The 15973-nt window shown below is 34.3% G+C and overlaps 1 protein-coding gene across 9 annotated transcripts in view; it reads left to right on the top strand.

The window, feature by feature from the left end:
* The window catches only part of Cdh18 (cadherin 18), a 1002040-nt gene that overhangs the window by 904490 nt on the left and 81577 nt on the right, over window positions 1-15973 (top strand). For all 9 annotated transcript variants that reach the window (XM_017591202.3, XM_017591201.3, XM_017591200.3 and 6 more), the window contains 1 exon segment: window positions 10363-10550. In XM_017591202.3, coding sequence (XP_017446691.1) covers window positions 10363-10550 — 188 coding nt within the window.

A 15973-nucleotide genomic window follows, 5' to 3' on the forward strand; every position in this document is an offset into this window, starting at 1 on the left:
CAGAGGAGACATAAAAACAGTCTATGAGAAACTCACATCCCACAGTGTCCTGGAGCAATCCCACTGAAAGCAGGAGTGACTCAGAGATGCCCATTTTCCCTACCCACTTCAGGACAACACTAAAGTCCTAGGTGTAACAATAAGGTAGGACAAGAAAATTAATGGATACAAATAAGAGAATAATTTAAGTTATTTCTAGTTACAGATGATACCATATATACATAAACAATCCTAAAAATTACATCAGTAAACTTTTGTAAACAATTGAAAGTCTTTAGCCAAATGGCAAGTAGAAAATCAATTTACAAATAATCAGCCTTTCTGAATCAACAAGAAACACCCAAAGAAGAGTATCATGAACGCACGCCTATCTACAATCGCATTAAAGACATTAAACTATCGTGGAATAAACTTGAACCGAAGTGGCAAAAGACTTCTGCGATGAAAACTACAAATATCTAAAAAAAAATAACATCACACAAACTGTTTATCACTAAAATTGAAAAAACTAATATTCATATCAAAACAACAACAAAAAAGATCCTGTATAAACAAATTGATCTTGAGAATTCTGAAGGGATTGCTATTCCAGATTTGAACATGAGGATTTTCAAATCAAGTTATAATTACATATCTAACAGATTATGGAATATCATAAAACGAAGGTTATAAATACAGGAAAAGTATGTGACTAGCTTTATTAAGATATATAACTTAATGTGTAATTCAGGAACAAAATTAATAATACTCACAAAAATTAAATAAAAAATAATGATAAAATAGCTAAATGTATGCAGATCATGTTTTTTTATTTTGACTGTACAACAGTGCACATGTCATAGAAGAAATTAGAAACAGGGTGGTTTTTTTTGGAAATTTGAGAAGGGATTTTCCCTCCCCCTGCATCTTGAAGTGGTACATGACTGGGCAACCATCACTTCTAGGACTTTCTTGGTGAAAAATACAATACTTGTGCATTTTCATGATTTTTCTTGTATGTAAAGTGATTTTTAGATTCTGTTTGGATAATTAAATACATACCACATGCACATACACACACAAGAACATGCACATGCACACATGTACATGCACACAAACATGCATATTAGAGTTTGACCCACAATTCTTGAGTACATTATTTTTTCAATTTATTTTTAATTTATTTTTACACTTCAGATTTTATTCCCCTCCAGGTCCACACTCCGACTGTTCCACATCCCATACCTCCTTCCCACCCTCTCCAGTCTCCACAAGGATGTGCCCACTAAACCTCTAATCATCCTGGGGCCTCCATTCTCTTGAGGGTTAGGTGCATCCCAGACCCAGGAGTCCTCTGCTGTACATGTGTTGGGGGACTCATCTCAGTTGGTGTATGCTGACTGGTTTGTTATCCAGAGTCTGAGAGATCTTGGGGGTCCAGGTTAATTGAGACTGCTGGTTCTCCTACAGGGTCACCTTCCTCCTCAGTTTCTCCAGCTTTTTCCTAATTCAATCAGAGGGGTCAGTAGCTTCTGTTCAATAGTTGGGTGAATATATCTGCATCTGATTCTTTCAGCTGCTTGTTTGGCCTTGAATTCCTGATCTTTACAACACTTTTAACATGAACAGATGTTAAATTTTGTCAAATGCTTTCTCAGCATCTTAATGAGATGATCATGTGGATTTTTCTTTGAGTCGGTTTACATGGTGGATTACATTGATGGTTATTGAACCATCCCTGTATTCCTGGGTTGAAGCCTACTTGATCATTATGGATGGTCTTTTTAATGTGTTCTTGGATTTGGTTTGCAAGAATTTTATTGATTATTTATGTGTTGATATTTAAAAAGGAAAATGTTCTGAAGGTCTCTTTCTTGTTGGGTCTTTGTGTGGTTTAGGTATAAGTGTAATTGCGGCTTCACAGAAGGAATTTGGTAGTATTCCTTCTGTTTCTATTTTGTGTAATAGTTTGGACAGTATGTGGATTAGGTCTTCTTGAAGGTCTGATAGAATTCTACACTAAACCCATCTGTTCCTGGGCTCATTCTCTTCTATTAGATTGAGTGTATCTGGTTGTGAGTGTATCAAGGTCCTTGATCCACTGGGACTTGAGCTTTGTGCATGGTGACAAATCTGGTTCTATTTTCATTTTTCTACACACACACAGCTAGTTAGACCAGCACCATTTATTGAAGATGCTTTCTTTTTTCTATTTTATATTTTTGACTTTGTCAAAGATTGAGTGTGCATAAGTGTGTGGTTTTATCTCTGGGTAATTTCTGGTAAATCAAGAGTAATGTGCTAATTTACTTGCTTGTAGAATAATGAATTTTGTTGTTTAATCTTTACCAAATTAGCTAAAGTCATTTCAATTTTGTTTTCATGGAGCAAATTTGTAATTTAATTTATAGAACAAGATTTCTCTGCTCTGGACATATGATTGTTCAAGAAAATTAAAAACACCAAAGTGCTTATGAATTTCAAAGTGATTTTTTTCTTAACAGGGTGTTTTCATAGTTAGCATAGAGTTATTACTGGTCACTTACTTTCACAGGTGTTTAGTTCAACGAGATCAAATTTGTATTCTTTCTATTGGAAAGGTGAGCTTCTTATCCTTCTTTTCGACAGACATTTCTGAGTTTTATAACATTCAAGACCTAAGTAACTAATACACTTGCTTCTCACTGTAGACACCCTGGGTAACTGCAACCAGCAGCAGCAGCGTCTATGAAAAGGAAACACATAAAGTTCCTATAATCTCGAATAGAATTAGGATAAAAATTGGAATTGGTTTGATAGGATTTATTCTCACAAGTGGCTGTCAGCAAAGTTAGCATGAAACTTAATTAGCTTTAAAAGTACTACTGTAGACTTGAAAGAGAAAAATATAGGACTTAATCATGAGAGCACCTTGGAAATAAATTTAAGTAATTGCAGATGAAGGCTTCCCTTTTTTTCTTATTTTCAACACTATGAATTATGTTTTATTTGGAATCCATACTTGTCCTTATAAATCCATTTGTAAAATTGATTTCTGTAAGTGAAGTTTATGATCTTCAACTAAGGTCATGAGAGTATTCCAAGACATAAGTACAGAAACAAGATAAACACACAAATAGCTTTGGATTATTTAACACAATAATCCTAGGTTAATACTACTCTGTAAAATATTCCAAACCTATGTGTGTTATTTAATTTTTGTGACTCTGTCTTATACAAAATTAATTATAGTGAAATGAAATTTTAAGAAAAATAATTATAATACAGAAATGCCAAAATTTACATGTATGACACAGAATTATGAAAAGTTATGCTTAAATCTTTTTATATTAATGGAAATTTTTAAAATTCTGCATCGATGCATTTATAATTCTTAATTCCAAAGCAGATAATAATGTAAGCAATGCAGACCATTCTCAAAACTTTGAAATTCATTTAGTGATTCCCTTTGAACATTTCTATAAAGTAGAACTGCAAGTACTTGGGGTATTTGTCAAGGAGTTGTGTAGCTGGACCATATGGTAGACATACTTATTTTTAGCTTTCTCAGAATTCTGCACACTGATGTCTAGGGTGTCTGTACTGGTTTGCAATGTCACATAAAGAGAATACGAGATGTGTTTCCTTCAGTGTCTCCAGCATTTGCTATTTGTTGCTTGGTTGATCTTTGCAAAGATATGACTAGTGTAAAGTGAAATATCAACATTGATTTTATTTGCATTATCCTAATTGCTAGGGTGATTAGTTTTTCTAGATATTTCTTAGCCACTTTTTCTTCCTTTGAGGACTTTTTCTTTTCATTTAAGGAAGGAAAAGTAGTCTTCCACGGGGATAAACACCACAACTGGTTTTCCAATACCAAATGCTCCTTCCAAAAAAGAGAGATATTAGCAATGTTATTCATACCAAGCCAGGTATATTTGGTAATATTTGCATATTGTAAATATTTGCATATTTAGTAATATATGTTTCTGAACATACACAGATATTTATGTAAAAAATAAAGGCAAAATTGACTATAAGTTTGAAAGTAAGGAAGTGAGAGTATGTGGAAAGATTTAGAGGGAAGAAAGGGATAAAGGAAATGGTGTAATTATAATACATTTCAAATAGATGATCTAAAAAATAAATTTCTCACATTTCCCATGTATACTTCCTTTTAAATTATATACCTCATCATTATTCCTTATATATAATGTGTTATTTGTTTGGAGTCTTTGCAGTCTGAGATTTGTGTTAGAATTTTACTGATTGGATTGCCCAATTGATCGATAGATTGACAGAGCTGAATCTATAGTCAGCGTGAGTTCTTCATATAGTCTACGTATTCAGCCTTCCTTAATGGAACATTAGCAAATGCTTTCTTCAGTTCTGTAGACTGAAGAAATACAGTGGTTTTTATTGTTGCTATTATTATTATTTTTATTTGCAGTCCAGTAGTTAACAACCTCCCAGTCTATCCTCCCACAGTTCCTTACCGCTTTCCTCCTCCCTCTGTCTCCAACATAATGTCCCCACCCTTACAAAAACCTATACCTCTCCAGTCCCTCACCCCACCCCACCATAACATACTCCATCTTCTGCCAAGTCTCCCCACTGCATAGTGCAACAAGTCTTCAGGGGTTAGGCACATCTTCATTCACTGAGGCTAGACCAGGCAATCCTCTGCTGTATATGTGTGTGGGGCCTCATAGCAGCTAGTGTATGCTGCTTGGTTGGTGGCTTAGTCTTTGAGAGATCTTGGAAATTCAGGTTTGTTGAGACTTCTGGTCTTCCTATGGGGTCGCCCTCCTCTTCAGCTTCTTCCAGCCTGTCCCTAACTCAACCATAGGGGCTTCTGACTTCACTCCATTGGCTGGATGTAAATATCTTCTGTCTCAGTCAGGTGTTTATTGGGCCTCGCTGAAGACGGCCATGCTAGACTCCAGTTTGTAAGCATACCATAGCATCAATAATAGTGTCAGACCATGGAGCCTCCCCTCATGATGGAACCCAAGTTGGGAGGGTCACTGGACTACCTTTATCTCAGTCTCTTCTCCATTTTTGTCCCTGCAATTCATTTTTATTACTGCATAGAAACTTTAAACTTTACCTAATATTATTTGTGAATTCTCACTTCTTTTCTGAGCTGCTGGCATCTTTTTCAGAAAGTCTCTCCCTGTGTAGGCTTCTTCAAGTGGGTTCCATATGTCAGCCGCTCACTCTTTGAGTTCAGGGTATGTTAAGGGTTTTTATTCATTTGGAATTGAGAAGTTATTTTTTTAAAGAGTGAGAAATGAGGATCTATTTTTACTCCTCCACATATGGATACATGGTTTGTTCAGCACTGTTTATTGAAGATTAATCCAACATGTAATTTTTGTCAACCGCATCAAAGCTTAGGTAGCTGTATTGGGTTGTATTCTGATCATCTGTTGCGTTCATTCCAGTACAAGAATATATTTGTTCTGCTGTTATTGTCTGTCTGGTATTGTAGATCTTAATTAACTTGAAAGTGTAATGACACCTTCAGCATCATTTGTGTTGTGCCTTCCCTTTTGTACATCCATATTGATTTTAGTTTTTCTGTTTCTATGAAGAATGATATTGTACATGTGAAAGGGATGGAGTTACACAAGTCACCTGCTTTTAGTAAGGGGGCCATTTCTACAATATTTGTTCTCCCTATCCATGAGCAGAGGAGGTATTTTCATCTACTAGAGTCATACTCCTTTTCTGTATTTAACGTCTGGAAGCATTTGTGGTAGATGCCATGCATATATAGGTTACTTTTACTCCAAGGTACGTTTTAAGAGTGGTTTATTGGAGGTCTTGCTTAAACTTTTTTTTGAATTGTTCATTGTAGTATACAAGATTTCTATGCTATATTATGAAGCATAGTTGGAATTGTTAATCCACTATAAGAATTTTCCAGAGAGCCACCAAATTCAGACATTATTGCTGATGCCAAGAATTGCAAGATGACAGAAGCTTCATATAGCTGTCTCCTCAGAGACTCTGCTAGAGTATGACAAATACAGAGGTGGATACTCACAGCCAACCACTGAACTGAGAACAAAGTCCCCAATGAAGGATTTAGAGAAATGTTTGAAGGAGATGAAGGGGTTTGAAAACTCATAAGAACAACAATACCAACAAACAGCTCCCAGGAACTAAACCACAAGCATCCAAAAAGTACACATGGACAGACTCATGGCTCCAGCTGTATATGTAGCAGAGGATAGCCTTGTTTGGCATCAATAGGAGGAGAAGCCCTTTGTCTTTCCATGGCTCAGGGCCTGAGTATAGGGGAATGTCAGTGCAGGGAAACAGGAAGTGATGGGTGGTAGAACACCCTCAATGAAGCAGGGGGAGGTGGTTTATGGATGTGAAACCGGGAAATGGGATAACATTTGAAATATAAAGAAAAGAATATCCAATAAAAAAGAATTTGCTGGTGAAATCATTAGATTATTTATATATAAGAAGCTTGGATCCACCCAATTAAGGCACTTGAACTTCCTCCTTTCTTTAATATATTTTACTGTCTGATTGTTTTGTGTGCTTACAATATTTAATTAGACTGAATAAATTGGATACCTTTATCTCCTTCCTGATACTAATATTATTTATTCATTTAATATGGTACTAGATATGATTATATTTAATGAGATCTTTGCTTTTTTATTTATTATTTTGAAGATCCTTACAAGATTTTTGATTTTGTCACAGGCAGTTTTTTGATCTACTGATCTGAGTCCTTGTGTCGACTTTGTTGATTTATTAAAGCTATGAACTGTTATAAAATAACCTCTTCTATTTCTGAATGGAACCAATTTTATTGTGGTGAATACTCCTTGGTGTATTCATAAAAACGTGATTGCAAACAATTTTGTGGAAAAAATGTGTCTTTTTTTTTCGTGAACTGCATTGATCTATGATTTGTTTTCTTTTCTTTGTGTGTTTATTTAGTTTTGTGCCAAGATAATGCTAACTATCTAAACGGTGTTTAGTGATGTTTCTTTCCTTTCAACTAAATAGAATAATATGAGAAATAGTATTTCTAGTTCTTCTGTAACAGTCTTCCAGATATCAGCAATGAACCCATTGGTGATTCTGGGTTTGGACATTTTATCGGACACACCATTTAAATAGTAATTCAAAGCCATAACTTGTTCTCCATGTATTCGTGGTTGTTATAGTGGTGGTATTAATAGTGCTAGTACATACGAAATTCTCTATGACTTACTTTTTCTTAGTGTAGTTAAAGGTTTGAGAAATTTTATTCTTTTCTTATTGAGGTCAAAATATTGTTTGAAAGATTCATTGAAGTATTGCTTTCTTCATTTCACTAAGATATGTTCTGACTTTTTGTTTTATTTTATGTGTTTGCATTATGTGTATTTGACATTAGGAATACATGTTGTTCTTCTTACCATTTATTTAGCATGCTTAAACTTATAAATAAATTAATTAGTGAAAAGTAAAAGGAAGAGGTACAAAGTGTTTTACACACAGTCTTTATTACTTTAGTTCTTTGTTAGTGCTTTCTGGTTACTGTTTTCTCCCGTTTCTTTCTGTATCCTTTGCAATGCTAATGACTCACTATCCTTATTTGTGGACAGTTCCCTAGATTCATTAACCTTTTTATTTCATGTGTGGCTGTTTTAATTTTACCCATGCCATGTGTCTGATCATCGATTGGAATTATCCATTGACTCCATATGGGTTACCAGTAGGTACACACAGGTGAAGCCTATGATTCCCTTTTTTGACTCTATATCTAGGAAATAGTCTCTGTTTTATGCCTAGATATCCATAAGCTCTTCATGCATCTGTTTCTGATTGTTGATAGACCATTCTCATTTAAAACCTTACCCGTATTAGAATCTCATAGAAGTCTGTGACTGACTGAAGTGGCTGTGTACATCCCTGAAGGTATTTTCAAATTTATTTTCTGTATCTTATGATACCCACATTTTTCAACCCTGTCTTTCATAATATTCACTGTATCTAGCTAGGGACAGTACACTCTCTTGTTTAAGGCTGAAAACTTAACTTACACATTCTTAGCACAACACACACTTAACTGCCAGCGATTTTCAGCCACCACATTTCACTACTGAGAGTGGTTTCTCTGACTAAATCCAAGAGTAGCAATTGCCAATGGGTGTATTTATATATTTAGAATGTTGTCAGACAATAGGTCAAATTGAGTAAACAATAGAATTAAGCTCCACCTTCTAAGAGTTTTCCCTGTCATGGGCTATTGAATGGATGTACAGTACTTAATGTAGATACTATCCTTTGTAGCCTAAGATTTGTGGAAAAGTCAGTAACTCAGGCATATGCCAGTTCACAATGGACACATATGGCTGGTTGATATTCTCATAGTGGGATTCAGGTCAGTGATATAATTGATGCCTTTTATTCACCAGTAAAATGCACAATATTATTTGGTTACACAAAACTGGACAGTTACCTACTTAACTCAAATTTCTGTCTCTATATGACTCTAACAATATGTTGTGACTTAACCTGTAGTGTACCACTGTCCATATTCTGGTGGGAAACCATTAGAAATTCTAAGAATCTAAGCCGTTTTGGCAGCATTTATGGCTTCCTTTTCTCAAAAGTCATAAGAAGGCACCTCACACTTGGCAAGATACATTTAGTTCATTAACTAATGGCTTCTAGATGAAGCTTTTTGTCAGCCATGCAGAGTATTTTCCTTTGCAGCCATTCTATTGTTAGTTAGTTACAAGGCATTAATTTCCATTTTCAGAGCGTCTTCATACAGTGTGGTTAACTCTCTTCTCTACTTCTTTGCCTGTCTTATAGCAGCATCCTCTCCTTGTCTAACTTTACCAAACCCGGATATCCCTTATCACTTCTACCTGAACATTGTCTACATTTCAACATTCTCCCTTCCTTAAGTTAGCACCTTCATAGTCATTTCTAGATATTTGGTCTCTACAGGACGTGATGATTTTAATTTATAAGGGAAAATTTGTGGTATCCATTCTTCTCTCTTTTGTACCACAGTAAGTATAAAGTTCTAGTTTGAAATCTTTATTTATATATTATCTGCTTAATATCATTGCGATAATATTTGGTAAATTATATATTTAATTACATTTAAATTCGAGTCCTAGTATTTATACTGTTCCTTTGAACATTGTAATAATATAATTTTAATAACTAAATAAAGTAATATCCATCTAATATATATTAAGTAATTAAAGGAACACTATATCAGTATTTTGTATTATAAAAAATTCAGTTTATTTTGTTTTCAAATCCTGAATTATGATATATTTGATATGAGTTATTTTTGTAAATAGGAAAAACACATTCAATACTGGTCTTTACACAACAACGGCATATCAACTTGTGTGTAGATTTTCATCCTTCAGCTGGTCCACTGGCTTGATATACTTTTGAAAACATATTTTTTTGTATGACCATAATGCAGAGCTATAAAACTCTTTACAGATATAATTGGAAATATTTGATAAATATCTAAATATATTCACTATTTTATGGTCTTTCTTACATATTTCAGTACATAAATTACTCACAAAATGTTAGCCTATATTTTCTGCTATTGCTTTTCTGATTTTCTTGTCAAATTTCAAGCATGGATACACACACACACAAACACACACACACACACATACACACACATTATTACATTTTTTTATTAACGAGTATTTCTTATTTACATTTCGAATGTTATTCCCTTTCCCGGTTTCCAGGCCAAGAGCCCACTAGCCCCTGCCCCTCCCCTTCTTTATGGGTGCTCCCCTTCCCATCCTCCCCCCATTGCCGCCCTCCCCCCAACAATCAAGATCACTGGGGGTTCAGTCTTAGCAGGACCCAAGGCTTCCCCTTCCACTGGTGCTCTTACTAGGATATTCAATGCTACCTATGAGGTCAGAGTCCAGGGTCAGTCCATGTATTGCCTATAGGTAGTGACTTAGTCCCTGGAAGCTCTGGTTGCTTGGCATTGACATTATTACATATTTGAAATTCACATTAGTGTGAAGAAAAAATTAAGCTAGGATTAATTATGCTTGACTGATTCAATTTTATTCACTATAAATGAAATTTTATATTATTTTCCTTTTGCTTAAGTAAAAGTAATCATATGTTGATAAAGATGATATATAGATAAGATAATATGTAGATCCTTTATCAAAGGGTCAAAACTAGTCTATTATTTTAAACATTCTATCATATTTACAAATATTGAAACATTTATACCAACCTAAAAGATAATTACAGATATCTCATTCTGTATTAGGTTTATTTGATAATATAGATAAGATACTTATTATATCTTGTGAGATATTTATGCTATGAACATTATTGTATGTAACTTTAATATGAAATATTTTCCAGAACACTATCAACTGTATGTTCCTGAGTCTGCTCAAGTTGGTTCAGCTGTTGGAAAAATCAAGGCAAATGATGCAGACACGGGCTCAAATGCAGATATGACCTACTCCATCACTAATGGAGATGGTATTGGAGTATTCTCTATATCCACTGACAAGGACACCAGAGAAGGAATACTTTCCTTAAAGAAGGTAAAGAAACAAAAAACTTATGCTGATTCACATCAGTCATCAATATTTCCAGGAAACAATTTAGCATATACATGTTTTTGGTCATTAAAAGAAAATGATCATTATATATATATATATATTCTTCTATTTACATAAAAAAGACTCTATAGAACACCATCTTTCCTTCGTTTTATGCTTTAAAATTAATGATTGACTCCCTATGGTTTCACATTTTCCCTCAATACTGGGGTGTGAAAACACTGCTTGGGCAGCCAAAATTGTATGTGCTAGGCTATAAACATAGCCTAAGATGGGGCCCCAAGCCGGGTGAGAAATGAGGCAGGCTGAGGCCAAGGAGACAGGGGTTCTCACACTCCCAGATGTCCAGTGGCAGCTGGGAACCTCTTGGAGTCAGGAAGGACTGTGGAAAGCAGGCTGGAACTCTGGATTAGCTCAGGGGTGTGCGTCCCTTTCTGGGAGCTCATTGGCCTTCTGCTGGAGACTTAGGCAGCAAGGCTCTATATGATGAATATATTGAAATATATATATATATGTACATATATATATATATATATATATATATATATATATATATATATATTTTCCTCACAGTAGTTCGTGATGAGAGAGAGAATCCTTGATTGTCCAAATTGTTTACTTAGTGTTCATCATGGAAAATGGGTGCATACAACTTACTCAGGGTGGACTAGAGATTAAATACCCTTTGCAAAAAGGAATCTCTGTGAAGGGAAGCCCACTGACTCAGTCCTCATGGTCAGCCTATCTAGATATCTCATTGATTTGGAGAACACTGTGTTATATGATTAGTGGTCACAATCCTCATGTTGATTATTGTGATCACTTCCCCCGGGACAGAAATTGGGTAGGGAGCAGACAAAATGCCTGCAGGCCTCAGATATGAGAATACTGTGTTTCTAAATCCATTCAGGCATATTGGTTTTTGTCTGGTGACAAGGTTCCAATTGTCCCACAATTCTCATGTATGGCATGATCTCCTCTTTTCATGCAGATAATCCATGGTCATGGGAAGCTTCTAATCCCCTATCACAAAACTTGAATCTTTATTTCACCATGCTTTTTCTTACTAGAGTCATATCCTTTTCTCCAAATTTTCCTGTACATTTGCCACCTTTTTGGTGTTTTTACTCTGAGATGGAAACACTCTTTAATTTTACTTTTTGCGTTTGAATTTTCAAGTCCTCTGTCAGGATTTTACATTACTTGAATATTATTAACATGATGAGATATTATAATTGAAACGAGGGAGTATGAAATCTGCTAATTGTTACAGTAGGAAATAAATGGAAGCCAAAACTCAAGAGAATCATTGATGTAAGAGATGCATTGGAGGGATTATCTTGAAAGAAAGGAATTGATGGTAGAAAAAAATAGTTTATGATTGTGTGCATACTCCTGAGGCAAACAAAGGACAAGAGCAAATAACTAATATTTACAGATATGTTTACAGCAATCTAGTTGTAGATGCTGATATTGAGGTCATCCTAGTACTGAGCATTATTAACTTTATAAAATTTAACATATATTAGTGACTTTAGTGAAGGTTTTTTGATGTTAAGAGACACCATGACAAAGCAACTCTTATAAAGAACATTTAATTGGGACTGACTAATAGTTTCAGAGAATTATTCCCAATTATCATCATGGTGGGAAACATAAACAGAGAGTTATACACCTTGATCCATAGGCATACAGGGGAGACTGTGTTCCACACTGTGCAAAGCTTTAACATATACAAGATCTCAAGCTTAAATCCATAATGATACTCCTTCTCCAACACTACCACACCTACTCCAACAAAGCCACACCTCCTAGTAGTGTCACCTCCCATGGATCAAACATTTAAACCCTAAGTCCAAAGGGGTCATGCTATTCAATCCAACACACTAATATTTTTAGAACTAAAGCTCGTAGTAAGTAGTGCTTTTTATCAATAAAGTACAAGTCCCTTTATATCATTGAGGATAATGAAGAGCTCATACCACCTACATGACCATAGTTAGCTTATTTTCCAAAATAACCAAATTATAATGATCACATATTGATTGACAACATACAATGGATTTGTAAAATAATTTTTAACTGGATAAATGTTAGTGACAATTTACAGAAAATCACCTTGATAATTATTTCTAGTTGCCTTTGACCTGGGCTTGCATTCCTACATTTATTTTCATCAGAGTTGAATTAATGTTAGCACTTCCAATATTTTTATATCTTCAAATTACCATCAACTTATCAGTCAATCCATTGTTGTGTATTTTATAAGTAATTGCAATTTAAAAATGAACTCTGTTCTCTGTTACATTTTAAAATTTGTCAGATAATGGTTCAGGTGGTAAGGTACAGATAAAACAATCCGTGAAAACCTGTTTCTTATTTAATCTCTAAGGCAGCTCACCTTAGTCAGCAAAGCAGAGAAGCTAATCTCCTCAGAGATCAAAATCAGTGCTGCTCTATAAATCAGTAGCAGGCACACAGGCTCATCCTGGTCCATATCATCGCTTCATCAGGAAATTGCCAAGTTGAATTCTCTGATGCATGGCATGGAACATTGTAAATACCCTTTGATAAGTTTCACTCATAGTTTAATGGAGCCTGACTAGGTGGAACGGTGAGAAAGATAAGGAAGAATTGTAAGTTTCATTCATTTCTTTGACAGAAACACCTGAAGCTTAAGGAGAGATTCTGTCTAGTAGGCTTTCAGAACCTTTTATTGGGGTCACTTTATCAGAAGGTCCCTGTGGAGAAATTGTTCTAGTTACTATCGTTCTTAGTTGATTTATTTATGTTATGTGTATAAGCATTTTGCCTAAATGTGTTTGTGTGTACCATTTGTATGTCTAGTACCTGTGGAGGTCAGAAAATGGGAAATAAGATCCTGGGAAATAGAATCATGTATGGTTATGGAGTACCATGTGAATTCTGGGCAGCAAGTGTAGGTCCTTTGCAGGAACGACTGCTCTGAATAACTGAGTCATTTCTCCAGAAGCTGCCATTCTAACTTCAAGTTTCCAACTTTAGTTGTTATTGTAATTCTTTTATCAACTATTTTTTCCCACAGGTATCTATCTTGATCTTTCTTATTTCATTATTTATTAGAACATATTTTATTTATTTTTAAGAGTAACACATGGCATTTTATTCAATTTTTCCCATAAATAAAAGACAACTTCAATTCAGTCTTTCTTTACAAAAGACAGACAGCCAACAATTTGTTTTAAATGTACCTCAATCTTGCATGACTACTCCTTTCTATAGAAGCTTCACCACTATTAACCTTTATTAATTTGACTTTTCTATCATCTGGGTCATAGTAGACATATTTTTCTTGTTATTGTATATAGGTTTTTCTGCGTTGCATATATTTATATTTCTGACTTCAGAAATATAAAGTCATGTAATGTATTTTGATTATATTCCTTTCTCAACACTTAATATCTTCTACCTAGGTCTTCCTTACTTCCCCATCCTCCAACTTTATATTCTTTATAATTTTCAAACGATAAGCAAAACAAACAAAAACAATAAATGGTACCAAATCAGATCAAAGCAAATCACACAAAAATAAGGAGCACAATTTGTGGTACTCAATTACTTCTGAACATCAATAAGGCCTGCCGTTGACTGTGGTTAATATAGTTACTGTCACTCTATTGGCGAACAATTCTCTCCATAGGTATCAACTTCACATAGATTCTTAATTAGCATTGATATTTTCTGTCCACTCTTCATTACATGTTCTTACATTTTTTCTGACTTAGCCATTAAGTTTTCAGCATGCTGTCTCTGAATCCGAGAGTGTGTATATATACAAGTAGGTACTATAAAGGCACTATTTCCTAAGAGTCATTCCCCTCCTCTGGCTTTTACATTCTTCCCAGATCCTCTATTGCAAAGATTCCCAGAGCCTTCAAGAAGGGTATGATCAAGACATCTAAGTAGGACTGATTACTTGATATTTCTCTTTTACTGTATATTGTACAGTTGGAGGCCTCTTTGTTAATTTTCATCTACCACAATAAGAGGCTTCTCTAATAGGGAGTAATTATTTCTCTGAACTAAGGGTATAGCAATATGAGAAGGGAAATAATTTTACTACTATGCTCCCTTTAAAAGAAGGGTAAAGTAGGTTTGTTTTTTGTTTTTGGCCAGATAAGCAGTGCCTGATAGGAGTCCATCTAATGGAATGATCCTCAAATTTATTCTTTTACAAAGTGGTTGGTAAGCCCATAGCATGTATGTCAATTTCTCACCAGTATATCTTACACATATAATGCTGCTCTAAGTCATAGGTCATGTAACTAGTTGATATTGATAAACACTTCTCTTCTATTGTAATAAAATTTCAGCACCATGGATGATTCTCAGTAGAAATGAAAATACTAGTTGGAAACCAGCTTGATTTCTCTGTGTTCGTTTGTCTTAATGATATCTTCAGCAATAGTACATTACTATCAGGTTGTAGAGGGTAATTGATATCATTGGTGATAGCTTGTGACGTTTAGGAGAAAGGGTCAATGGGGTGGCATTGGTGAAAAGCTCAATATTGAATTTTTAAAACAAACACATTTTAAATACTTATTTTTATTTTATGTATTTGATATAGTACATGCATATAAGAACTGTGTGTAATACTTGTAAAGACACTATAGTCAATTTTAGATAATTATATATTTTCTAATTTCATTGTATTAGTATCATGCCAAATAGCATACATTTGTTCTTTTAAAAACTATTTATTGAGATTCTTATGGTTATTGTTTTGTTTGAGTGAAAGATTAAGGAATATGCTATTCTTAATTACTTTTCTATGGATTGAAATGTTTGTTGAACCATAAAGAAAAACAAATAAGAAAAAAAGATCTTTGAATGTGTATATAAACACAAGTAGAATGATGATTTCCACATCATTCTAATAACTCTTCATTATGAACAATTGTTTGGTATTATATTTTTGAAAATTGAACTAAATATTGTTTGATCCTTAGATGGTTCTAGTATTTGGGAATTTAGTTTACTTTACTAGAAGCAATGTAGAGAAGAGTCCAAATTTCAATTTGTTCGACTGGATTGCTGCATTTCTATTGTATTTTAAAGAGGAGAGGTATTGGTCAAACTCTATTCTTGATGGCATGACTATGATCCTGGAATAGTAAATAATTCAGAACCATTTATTATTGTCTTAAATACGTAATAATTTATACTATGATATATTACAGTACTGGAAACTAGTGATTTGGTAAGACATTGTGATTAGTTGAGTTACATCGATTCATGGATAATGATAAATGTTGATTTTTTTTAATCTATGGCCTATAGAGAAACATAATATATTTATACACTTAGTATATATGTATATATGTATATGCATAAAAATGTACATGTATGTATGTGTATATGGA

This window comes from Rattus norvegicus, chromosome 2 (assembly GCF_036323735.1).
Source record: "Rattus norvegicus strain BN/NHsdMcwi chromosome 2, GRCr8, whole genome shotgun sequence".
NCBI classification, from domain to species: Eukaryota; Metazoa; Chordata; class Mammalia; order Rodentia; family Muridae; genus Rattus; species Rattus norvegicus.